Genomic DNA, 12,686 nt, shown 5'->3' on the forward strand with positions numbered 1-12,686 from the left:
GCCTATCCCAGCTGACTACGGGCGAAAGGCGGGGTACACCCTAGACAAGTCACCAGGTCATCACAGGGCTGACACACAGACACAGACAACCATTCACACTCACACCTACGGTCAATTTAGAGTCACCAGTTAACCTAACCTGCATGTCTTTGGACTGTGGGGGAAACCGGAGCACCCGGAGGAAACCCACGCGGACACGGGGAGAACATGCAAACTCCACACAGAAAGACCCTTGTCAGCTACGGGGCTTGAACCCGGACCTTCTTGCTGTGAGGCGACAGCGCTAACCACTACACCACCGCGCCGCCCAATGTTGAAACTGAGAAATTTAATTTTTTTGGAAAAATATATGCTCATTTTAAATTTGATGTCAGCAACACATTTCAAAAATTTGGGACAGGGGCATGTTTACCACAGTGTTGCATCATCTCGACTTTTAACAACCGTCTGGAAATGTTTGGGAACTGAGGATACCAATTGCTGTAGTTTTGAAAGCGAAATGTTGTCCCATTCTTGCCTGATATACAGTTTGTTGCTCAACAGTTTGGGATCTCCTTTGTTGTATTTTGTGCTTCTGTCATGGAAACTCTCAAACTCTCCAAGCAGAAATGACTCCAAGTCCAAGAGGTTGCAGAAAGTTTTAGACTTTTATTAAATCAAATAATAAAAGCTGTGCTCGGTCTGCAGAGTGGACAGAGTCAAAATTACAAAGTTCTCATTTTATATTGTCCCAAAGAGAAAAAAAAACAATATATACAAATAATTTCATTGGTTAACATGTCACGCCATACCACATCAACATTTTCTATTGGGCAATACATCTCATGCTTCTCATATTTTCTATCAACTGAGCCAAATTTTCCAGTATGAAAGGTAAATTCAGAAAGAGTCAAAACATACGATAATATGGGGTATGGTATGAACAACACAGCATTCAGAGCGTACATTATTCAAAATGACTGGGGTCAAATCAAGTTTAAGGCTAATACCATATAATTTTTTTTGGAAAAAAACCCCCTAAAAAACCATACACTGCAGCTTGAACAAATGGTTAATTCAACATGGTCTTGGCTAACTCATTCCCACATATGATAACGCTCCAGGTGCTGGAGTCAGAATAACACACTTTGAATAGGCCTGTTATTTAGCAGAAAAAAACCCTTCAGTATAAACAAATGTCTTTGCTGTATTTTACTGTAATTATGATCATTCATAAACCAATTTATTACTACTTTTAATAGAATTAACTTCATTTATTCTTTTCTGGAAATCAACATGCTCAGCTTTGAATTAGTACAGAATCAGCATAAAAAGAAATCAGTGTGTGTGTGTGTGTGTTTATATGAATCAGAATACATTTATGATTATTTAAGATGTGTTTGTTTGTGACTACATATGTGTCAGATCATGGAATCCAGGGACACATGTCGGCCCGGGGGCATTTTGAGTTACTGACAGATTCAGAAAGTACAGTTTCTAAGCTTTCCAATGATGCCTTCCATGTGGAGATCTGACAATATTTGAAGAATGTGTGGCCTTTTGAAAGTGCGTACCTCTTAAAACAGGGAAGGGAGAAAATCGCCCTCAAAGTTTTCCTCCTCAGTTACTCTGGGTGCAGGGCGGGCACATAATGGTGCTCATTTGCATGACATTAAGGAAAGCCCTACCCCCTACTAGCTAGCACGATGCTACTTTCATGTAAACAAAGATCACCACGTCAATTTTCCTTCCATGCCAAGTATGCCCAAAACAATTATGAAGTACAAAAATAAGCCCTAAAGTATACTTTAACATTTTGTGGTTGAAAAATTACTCACACCGTAAGAAAGAAAGATAGCACGATGATAACACAACTAACACAACGCTAGTTTCATGTAACCAAACCACAACACTCTCCGTTACATGCAAAAATAACCACACAGCCTTAGATTAATAAACTTACCCCATCAGAAAGAGAAACGTCGCCTTGCACACATCAATGCCTCCAATGGAATATGTAGTCCTAGAACACTTCCTTTTGGTTGGGTTTTTTTTGCTAGAAATGGTTATCTCCGATGTAAATACCATGCGTCTGTTTGCTTCGCGGTGTTTCAGCTCCTCTGCGCTCTGTTTAGCTTGCTCATTCCATAGTGAAATTACATGCCTGTATGCAGCTTAAGTAGCCACGAGCTCAGCTCGTATCATACAGCTGATTGGCGAAAAAAAAACCAAAAGACTTAAATCGTCACGTGAATGGCCCATATGGTAATTTACCCACACCCCCCAGCAGGCTACAGTCCTGACGAAAATGAGACAATTTGCAACAAAAAATGTATGCTTTTCCAACAAAACAATCTATTATCTGAAATACTGATTGCATTCTTCAAGATCTCAACTTAAGATGCAAATTAGCCGTTGGCTATAATCTTGCGTATTTACATGTAAATGTTTTTATTAATATGCATTGTCCCTGTTAAAAGAATAATATAAAATATAAAAAAATAAAACTTGCACATTATGGAAAAAAACAAAAATCACAAATTTCGGAAAAAAAATGCTTCTTTTGCAATTTTCTCGGATTCGTTTCGGCTGACGTGTCCCTGGATTCCGTGAGGTGACACATATGTGCATTTAAAAAAAAAATAAAAAATTACCACACTTCGTAATGCGCCAAACGTTTTAAATGGGAAACAGGTTTGGACTGCAGGCAGGGCAGTTTAGCACCCAGACTCTTTTACTACAGAACTATGCAGTTTTAATATGTGCAGAAAGCAGTTTGGCCTTCCCTGAAACATTTTGTATGAATGGCACCACATTACTCTGAAGCGTGTATATATAATTCAGCATGAATGATGCCTTCCCAGATGTAAAAGCTACCCCAGTCATGTGCACTAACGCACTCTCATACCATTACAGATGCTGGCTTTTGACCTGTGCACTGATGAGCTGGATGGTCCCTTTCCTCTTTAGCCTGGAGGACATGGTGTCCATGTTTTCTAAAAACAATTTCTACTTGCGATTCGTCAGACCTCGGGACAGTTTTCTACTTCATCTCAGTCCATCGTAAAAGAGCTCGGGCCCAGAGAAGATCAGACCTTTCAATTACATAATTTGGGCTCTTTCTGTCATGATACAGGGTTATTTGGGCTTTTCTGCACAAGCAAAGTGCCGTTTTCCCAGGGTTCTGTGTTTAAACCTGCTGCTTTTTTAACTACAAAGTTATGAATAAATGAAGAAATCCATGAATGTTATTTTTACCTTTATTGCAAAATGTCTACAGCATTACATCAAGAGGGATTACATGTACATGACAAAAATAATTAGAATACAGTTAGTTAGTATTTAAAAGATGTGTGGGGCCTGAGGAGAGCCTGGAGGAAAGGAGCCTGTGAATGAAAAAGCAAAGAGACAAACCTGTAGCAGACCTGTGACACAAAAGGTTTTTCAGTCACATCAGAAGAATTGGCAGTGCAATTCACAGTATGTAATCAGGTAAAAGATCTTAGTTTAAATGAAAGGCCAGTGTCTCAGACTATCATCAACAAGAGGACCAAGCTCCAAGTCACTGATTCCACCCACACTTACACAACTGTGTGTATTTAAGATGCAAGCTGTATCTTAAATACACAAAGTTGTGTCCTGAATAGCTCTTGTTTATTCAGTCTTTGACCTGATTTAAATCATATGATACTAGGCATCAGAGAGATATTGCAGTTGAGGTCAGATAATATTCAAACAGATAATAACTGAAGTAATTGAACCGCTTCTAAAAATAATAAATTCTTCTCTTAGGATTGGCTATGTACCCAAATCCTTTAAACTAGCAGTTATCAAACCCCTGATTAAAAAACCTGACCTTGATCCCTGTCAGCTGTCCAATTATCGGCCAATATCAAACCTCCCCTTTATCTCCAAGATCCTTGAAAAAGCTGTGGCACAGTAGTTATGCTCTTATTTACATAGGAATAACATCCATGAAATGTATCAGTCAGGATTTAGACCTAATCATAGCACAGAGACAGCTCTGGTTAAAGTAGTAAATGACCTACTGTTGGCGTCTGATCAGGGCTGTGTCTCGCTACTTGTGTTAATTGACCTTAGTGCAGCATTTGATACCATTGATCATTCCATTTTTCTGGATAGACTAGAAAATGTTGTGGGAGTTAAGGGAACGGCCCTCTCTTGGCTCAGCTCTTATTTAACTGATCGTTATCAGTATGTTGATATAAATGGTGATATTTCTAGATGTACTGAGGTAAAGTTTGGTGTTCCACAAGGTTCTGTCTTGGGTCCACTGCTTTTTTCTTTACGTTACCTCTGGGTGATATTATTCGTAAACATTGTATTAGTTTCCACTGTTATGCTGATGACACACAGTTGTATGTTTCTGCAAAACCTGATGAGAGACACCAGCTTAATAGAATTGAGGAATGTGTAAAGGACATTAGACACTGGATGCTTATTAATTTCATTCTGCTTAACTCTGACAAGACTGAAGTACTTGTACTTGGACCACATGCAGCAAGAAGTAAGTTTTCTGATTACACAGTGACTCTGGATGGCCTTTCTGTTTCTTCACGTGCAGCAGTAAAAGACCTCGGAGTGATTATTGACCCCAGTCTTTCATTCGAAACTCACATTGATAACATTACCCGGATAGCTTTCTTTCATCTCAGAAATATTGCTAAGATAAGAAATTTAATGTTACTACATGACGCGGAAAAACTAGTTCATGCTTTCATTACCTCCAGTTTGGATTATTGTAATGCCTTACTGTCTGGATGTTCCAATAAGTGCATAAACAAGCTCCAGTTAATTCAAAATGCAGCAGTAAGAGTCCTTACTAGAACTAGAAAATATGACCACATCACCCCTGTCTTATCCACACTGCATTGGCTCCCAATCAAATTTCATATTGATTATAAAATACTACTATTGACCTTTAAAGCACTGAATGGTCTCGCACCACAGTACCTGAGTGAACTTCTGCTCCTCTATGACCCGTCATGCCAACTTAGATCAAAAGGTGCAGGCTATCTGCTGGTACCTCGTATAGTGAAGGCTACATCAGGGGGCAGAGCCTTTTCTTACAAAGCACCACAGTTATGGAACAGCCTTCCAAATAGTGTTCGGGAATCAGACACAGTCTCAGTGTTTAAGTCTAGGCTGAAAACATATCTGTTTAGTCAAGCCTTTTGTTAATGGTGTTTATGAGGTAAAGCTGTCGATCTGGAGGGTCCTCAGGCATAGAGTGTTTTGGTAAACTGGGATGTATGGATGCTGTCAGTCCCCACTCGCTTGCTCACTTGGGTTGGTTGACGGTGTAGTGGCTGACTGCTTTATGTCCTGGGGCTCCCTCATGCCTGTGTTACTTTCTGGCTCTCCCCTTTTAGTTCTGCTGTCATAGTTAGTTGTCGGAGTCCCTGCTTGTACTCAGTGCAATATGTATACTGTTCCTACTTATTCAGGTGACATTGGGCATACCTAACAACCTGTGTTTTCTCTCCCCCTCTCTCCCCCTTCCCCCCCAAATCTGTCCCTCTGAGTTACATGTTGGTCCTGGGATCGAGATGCTGACCTCTTCTGCTCCTCGGACCTGCCTGATCCATCCTGGTGCCCTGTGTCTGGTTGGAGTCTCATCGCATCGCTCCTGTAGAGGACGGACCCATGAGGACAGTTGAAAGTTACACCTGGAGGACGTTCTGGACTCTTACAGTAATGCTTTTATGGCTGAGGACTACAGTTGACTTGCTAACTTTAGGACTGCAGTTGTCATGAACAGTTTTGCACTCAAGTTTCCATCAATGAAGAGTTTATAACATCAACGAAACTGACTTCATGTTAAAACTGTTAATATTATAGTCATGCTGTCTGTTGTTGCCCAAATGAGGATGGGTTCCCTTTTGAGTCTGGTTCCTCTCGAGGTTTCTTCCTCTTGTCATCTGAGGGAGTTTTTCCTTGCCAACATTGCCACAGACTTGCTCATTGGGGATAGATTAAGGATAAAATTAGCTCATGTTTTAAGTCGTTCAAATTGTGTAAAGCTGCTTTGCGACAATGTTTATTGTTAAAAGCGCGATACAAATAAACTTGACTTGAGATAATGTGGGATATAGGGCTATTTTTAGGTTTTCAAATGATAAAGGGAATTATTAGGAGAATTTAGCACAATAGGGTAGTAAACATTCTGGTTCACACTCCAGTCCAGAAGGTGGCGGTAATGCACCTAAAAGCTGTTTGCCAACCACTATAATAGAAGAAAGATGATTTACCTTATGTGGAAATCCTGATCTGGTCACTGGTACGCGAGTCTCACTCCTCCACGAAATCATGGCATGTCAATCGCCGTTGATGGAGAATTAGTGCTCTGTGCTAGACTTACGGCTAGTTCGACGAACCCAGAACACCACGGGAACGGTGCGGATTTCATGTAAATTACGAGAAATACATGCTAATTCTAGCTAATTTCTGTGCTTTTAAAGAAGAGAGTCAAGAGATTAGGTTTTATGCAGCCAAGTTTATTTAATCAACATTTTTTTTTAACTATTGGTTGCACATTTTGGGCGCTTGACCTTAATTTGGGCTCTTTTTAATGTGGGCGCCTATGATGTTATCCATCGCAGGTTTCATGTTATTGAAAGGCCCGAAGATGGCAGTGTTTCTGGATATTATTTACATCTGGTTTTAACTTGCATTTGTGGATGCAGTAATTAACTGTTTTCACAGACGATGGTTTTCTGAAGTGTTCCTGAGCCCATACAGTGATTTCCACAACAGACACGTCTGCTTTTAATGCAGTGTCGCCTGAGGGCCTGAAGCTCACAGGCATCCAATGTCAGTTTTCAGCCTTGTCTCTTGCATACAGAGATTTCTCCAGGTTCTCTGATTATTTTAACAATTTTATGTACCTTAGATGATGATCCCCAAATTCTTTCCAATTTTATATTTAGGGACATTATTGTTTAAGTGTTGCAATATTTGCCCATGCAATCTTTCCCAGAGTGATGACCCTCTCCCCATCTTTACTTGTGAGAGACTCAGCCTCACTGGGATGCTCATTTTATACCCAAACATGTTACTGACCTGTTGAAAATTAACTAAATTAGGTTTTTTTAAGCATTACATAACTTTTTTAGTCATTTTTTTGCCCTGTCCCTACTTTTCTGAAACACGGTGACAAATTCAAAACGAGAATATATTTTTCAAAGAACAATAAAATCTCTCAGTTTCAACATATGTTGTCTTTGTGCTATTTTCAAAGAAATATAGGGTTTCCACGATTTGAAAATAGTCATATTTTGTTTTTTAATTGTTTTACACACAGTGTCCTAATTTTATGGAACTGGGTTTGTAAACTTCCCAAACAGATTTCTTCATTTCTGACTGTTCTTAAAAACTGACCCATGTGACGACTGCAATAATGGATGGTCAGAGTTTTAGCTGAAATTTCCTATTACCTTTAAAAAAAATGAATACAAAAACATGTATATCTTAATGTGACAAAGTCCCATGTCAAGAGCTGTTGGTTTTATTGTGAGAGCACGTGTTTCCAAAACAACCCTGAATCAGTAAAGCTCCCTCCACACTGCCCATACTGATACAGCTTCTGTTCTTTATGAATCTGCAGGTGGCTGTGGATGGCACTTGGGTGACGAAAACTCTTCCCCACTCTGTCCACAATGATACAGCTTCTCTGCTGTATGGATCCGTTCATGGTGTTGGAGAGTACTCGGACGAGTAAAACTCTTTCCACACTGTCCACAGTGATATGGCGTCTCTCCTGTGTGGATACGCTCATGGCATTGGAGATGAGTCCGACTTGTAAAACTCTTTCCACACTGTCCACAGTGATACGGCTTCTCTCCTGTGTGGATACGCTCATGGCGTCGGAGAATACTCAGACGAGTAAAGCTCTTTCCACAATGTCCACAGTGATATGGCTTCTCTCCTGTGTGGATACGCTCATGGCGTTGGAGAGTAATCTTCAGAGCAAAACTCTTCCCACACTGTCCACAATGGTACGGCTTCTCTCCTGTGTGGATACGCTCATGGTGTTGGAGATAACGCTGCTGAGTAAAACTCTTCCCACACAATCCACAGCAATATGGCTTCTCTCCTGTGTGGACACGCTCATGGTATTGAAGAGTACTCCGACAAGTAAAACTCTTTCCACACTGTCCACAGTGATACGGCTTCTCTCCTGTGTGGATGCGCTCATGCCTTTGGAGAGTACTCTTAGAAGTGAAACTCTTCCCACACTGTCCACAGTGATATGGCTTCTCTCCTGTGTGGACGCGCTCATGCCATTGGAGATGAGTCCGACGAGTAAAACTCCTCCCACACAGTCCACAGTAATATGGCTTCTCTCCTGTGTGGATACGCTCATGGCGCTGGAGAGTAATCTTCAGAGCAAAACTCTTCCCACACTGTCCACAATGGTACGGCTTCTCTCCTGTGTGGATACGCTCATGGTGTCGGAGATAACGCTGCTGAGTAAAACTCTTCCCACACAATCCACAGCAATATGGCTTCTCTCCTTTGTGGACACGCTCATGGTATTGAAGAGTACTCCGACAAGTAAAACTCTTTCCACACTGTCCACAGTGATACGGCTTCTCTCCTGTGTGGACGCGCTCATGCCGTTGGAGAGTACGCTCATGAGCAAAACTCTTCCCACACTGTCCACAGTAATATGGCTTCTCTCCTATCTGGGTCCGCTTGTGGTGTTGGAAAGGACTCTGACAAGTAAAACTCTTCCCACACTGTCCATGGTGATACGGCTTCTCTCCTGTGTGGATGCGCTCATGGTATTGAAGAGTACTCCGACAAGTAAAACTCTTCCCACACCGTCCACAGTGATACGGCTTCTCTCCTGTGTGGACGCGCTCATGCCGTTGGAGATGAGTCCGACGAGTAAAACTCCTCCCACACAGTCCACAGTAATATGGCTTCTCTCCTGTGTGGATGCGCTCATGCCTCTGGAGAATACTCTTGGAAGTAAAACTCTTCCCACACTGTCCACAGTTATACGGCTTCTCTCCTGTGTGGATGCGCTCATGCAGTTGGAGATGAGTCCGACGAGTAAAACTCCTCCCACACAGCCCACAGTAATATGGTTTCTCTCCTGTGTGGATGCGCTCATGCCTTTGGAGAATACTCTTGGAAGTAAAACTCTTCCCACACTGTCCACAATGGTACGGCTTCTCTCCTGTGTGGACACGCTCATGGTGTCGGAGATAACGCTGCTGAGTAAAACTCTTCCCACATAATCCACAGTAATATGGCTTCTCTCCTGTGTGGACATGCTCATGCCGTTGGAGAGTACTCTGAGAAGTAAAACTCTTCCCACACTGTCCACAGTGATATGGCTTCTCTCCTGTGTGGATGCGCTCATGCCTTTGGAGAGTACTCTTAGAAGTAAAACTCTTCCCACACTGTCCACAGTGATGTGGCTTCTCTCCTGTGTGGATGCGCTCATGCCGTTGGAGATGACTCTCAGAAATAAAACTCCTCCCACACTGTCCACAATGATACAGCTTCTCTCCTGTGTGGATACGCTCATGGTGTCGGAGAATACTCAGACGAGTAAAGCTCTTTCCACACTGTCCACAGTGATACGGCTTCTCTCCTGTGTGGATACGCTCATGGCGTTGGAGAGTAATCTTCAGAGCAAAACTCTTCCCACACTGTCCACAATGGTACGGCTTCTCTCCTGTGTGGATACGCTCATGGTGTCGGAGATAACGCTGCTGAGTAAAACTCTTCCCACATAATCCACAGCAATATGGCTTCTCTCCTGTGTGGACACGCTCATGGTATTGGAGAGGACTCTGACAAGTAAAACTCTTCCCACATTGTCCACAGTGATACGGCTTCTCTCCTGTGTGGACGCGCTCATGCCGTTGGAGATGAGTCCGACGAGTAAAACTCCTCCCACACAGTCCACAGCAATATGGCTTCTCTCCTGTGTGGATGCGCTCATGCCTTTGGAGAGTACTCTTAGAAGTAAAACTCTTCCCACACTGTCCACAGTGATACGGCTTCTCTCCTGTGTGGATGCGCTCATGCCATTGGAGATGACTCTCAGAAATAAAACTCCTCCCACACTGTCCACAGTGATATGGCTTCTCTCTGATATGGATGCACTGGTGATATTTTAATTGGTGACTCTTCATAAAACTTTTCCCACAGTCTGAACAGTGGTACATCTGGAAAACATAAAATGATTCAAGATGCTTCACTCACATACACATATTATACAGTGGTGCTTGAAAGTTTGTGAACCCTTTAGAATTTTCTACACAAAATAAAATGTGACAGGGAAAAAAAAAAAGTTTGTATCTGAGCAGCAGAATTTGGCAATAGTCAATACATACTTCGAGAAGAAAGAGCAGCACAGTGTGACGTTTAAGAGTGGAGGAAGATCTACACAGGTGGACTACATACTCTGCAGAAGGGGTAACCTGAAGGAGATTGGAGACTGATGGCAGGGGAGAGTGTAGCTAGACAGCATCGAGTGGACGTCTGCAGGATGAGTTTGAAAGTGAAAAAGAGGAAGCGTGAAATAATGGAGCCGAAGATTAAGTGGTGGAAACTAAAAGAGGTTGAACATCAGAAGGAGTTTTGTAAAGAAATGAGACAAGCATTGAGTGGTCATGGAAGTCTGCCAGAAGATTGGAATACTACTGCTGTACTCTTAAGAGAGGCAGCAAGGAAGGTGCTAGGGTGGTCATTGGGAAGAAGGAAGGAAGACAAGGAGACATGGTGGTGGAACAAAGAAGTGCAGGAAATTATAAAAGAGAAGAGGCTAGCAAAGAAGAATTGGGATGATCAGAGAAAGAGGAAAGCAGGCGGTTATACAGAGATACGAGACAGAAGGCAAAAAGAGCGGTAGCGAAGGTGAAAGCAGATGCATACCAGGAGTTGTACAAAAGACTGGAGACCAAAGAAGGAGAGAAAGACCTGTACAGACTAGCTAGGCAGAGAAACAGGGAAGCGAGGGATGTACAGCAGGTAAGAGTGATGAAAGATGGAAATGTGCTGACAAACAGAGTGTATTAAGAAGGTGGAAAGAGTACTTTGAGGATTTATTAAATGAGGAAAATCCAAGAGAGAAAAGGTCAGATTAATTGGAGACAGCAAATCAGGAAGCAGAGTTGGTTAGTAAGGATGAGGTGAGGGCAGCCATGAAAAGAATGAAGACTGGGAAAGCAGTCGGACCAGATGGTATCCTGATTGAGGCTTGAAGATGTTTGGGTGAGACGGCTGTGGGGTTCCTAACTACATTGTTTAATAAGATCCTAGAGAATGAGAAGATGCCAAATGAATGGAGAAAAAGAGTGTGCTCGTCCCAATATACAAGAATAAGGGAGATGTACAGAGCTGCAGTAATTACAGAGGAATAAGACTGATAAGCCACCCCATGAAGCTATGGGAAAGGGTATTGGAGGCGAGATTGAGAAGAGAGGTAGCAATCTGTGAACAGCAGTATGGGTTTATGCCAAGGAAGAGCACATCGGATGCAATTTTTGCTTTAAAAAAAGGTTAATGGAGAAGTACAGAGAAGGCCAGAGAAAGCTACACTGTGTTTGTAGTCCTGGAGAAGGCATACGATAGTGCCAAGAGATGAGTTATGGTATTGTATGAGAAAGAGTGGAGTGAATGAGAAGTATATTAGAGTGGTGCAAGACATGTATGAGAACAGTGAAACAGCAGTGAGGTGTGCAGTTTGAACAACTGAATGGTTCAAGGTGAAGGTGGGACTTCATCAAGGCTTTGAGTCCTTTCTTGTTTGCCATAGTGATGGATAGCTTGATGGACGAAGTGAGGCAAGAGTCACCATGGAACATGATGTTTGCGGATGATATTGTGATATGTGGTGAAAGTAGAAAGGAGGTTGAGCTGGGTTTGGAGAGATGGAGGTATGCATTGGAACAAAGAGGAATGAAGGTGAGCAGTAGCAAGATAGAATACATGTGCATCAATGAGAATGGGGATGAGAGTGTAGTGAAGATGCATGGAGGAGACATAAAGTTAGTTGGTGAATTCAAGTACCTGGGGTCAACTGTGCAGGAAAATGGGGGCTGCAATAGTGAGGTGAGAAAGAGAGTGCAGGCAGGGTGGAGCAGTTGGAGAAGGATTTCGGGAGTCATTTGTGATAGGAAACTCCCAGCAAAAGTGAAAGGTAAGATGTATAAGACAGTAGTGAGACCAGCTGTGATGTATGGATTGGAGACAGTTCCCTTAACGAAGAGACAGGAGGCAAAGTTGGAGGTGGCGGAGTTGAGGATGTTAGGGTTTGTGATGGGAGTGACAAGGTTGGACAGGATAAGGAACAAGCACATCAGAGGGACAGCACATGTGGAGAACTTGGGAATTAGGCTAAGAGAGATGAGACTGAGATGATATGGGCACATCCTGAGAGGAGATGCAGAGCATGTTGGAAGGAGAATGTTGAGGATGGAGCTGCCAGGCACACGAAAACGAGGAAGGCCAAAGATGAGATTCATAGATGTGGTGAGAGAGGATATGAAAGTGGCAGGTGTGGTAGAGAAGGATGCAGAAGACAGGGAGCAATGGAGATGAAAGATCCACTGTGGCGACCCCTAATCGGGAGCAGCCAAAAGGAGATGATGATCTGTGCAGCATACTCCATAAGAGAGCACTTTTCAGAATAAAACAGAAAACATAATGACAGTCCCTGGGTT

The 12,686-nt window shown here is 42.4% G+C and overlaps 1 protein-coding gene across 1 annotated transcript in view; it reads right to left on the reverse strand.

Moving 5' to 3' along the window:
• Window positions 1-7,468: 7,468 nt before the first annotated feature.
• LOC132881594 (zinc finger protein 850-like) overlaps window positions 7,469-12,686 on the reverse strand; it is a 58,048-nt gene continuing 52,830 nt past the window's right edge. The window contains exon 3 of the mRNA XM_060914248.1: window positions 7,469-10,187. Within this exon, the coding sequence (XP_060770231.1) occupies window positions 7,593-10,187 (2,595 nt within the window). The 3' untranslated portion in view covers window positions 7,469-7,592. The remainder of the gene's footprint in view (window positions 10,188-12,686) is intronic.

This window comes from Neoarius graeffei, chromosome 1 (genome assembly GCF_027579695.1).
Source record: "Neoarius graeffei isolate fNeoGra1 chromosome 1, fNeoGra1.pri, whole genome shotgun sequence".
NCBI lineage: Eukaryota > Metazoa > Chordata > Actinopteri > Siluriformes > Ariidae > Neoarius > Neoarius graeffei.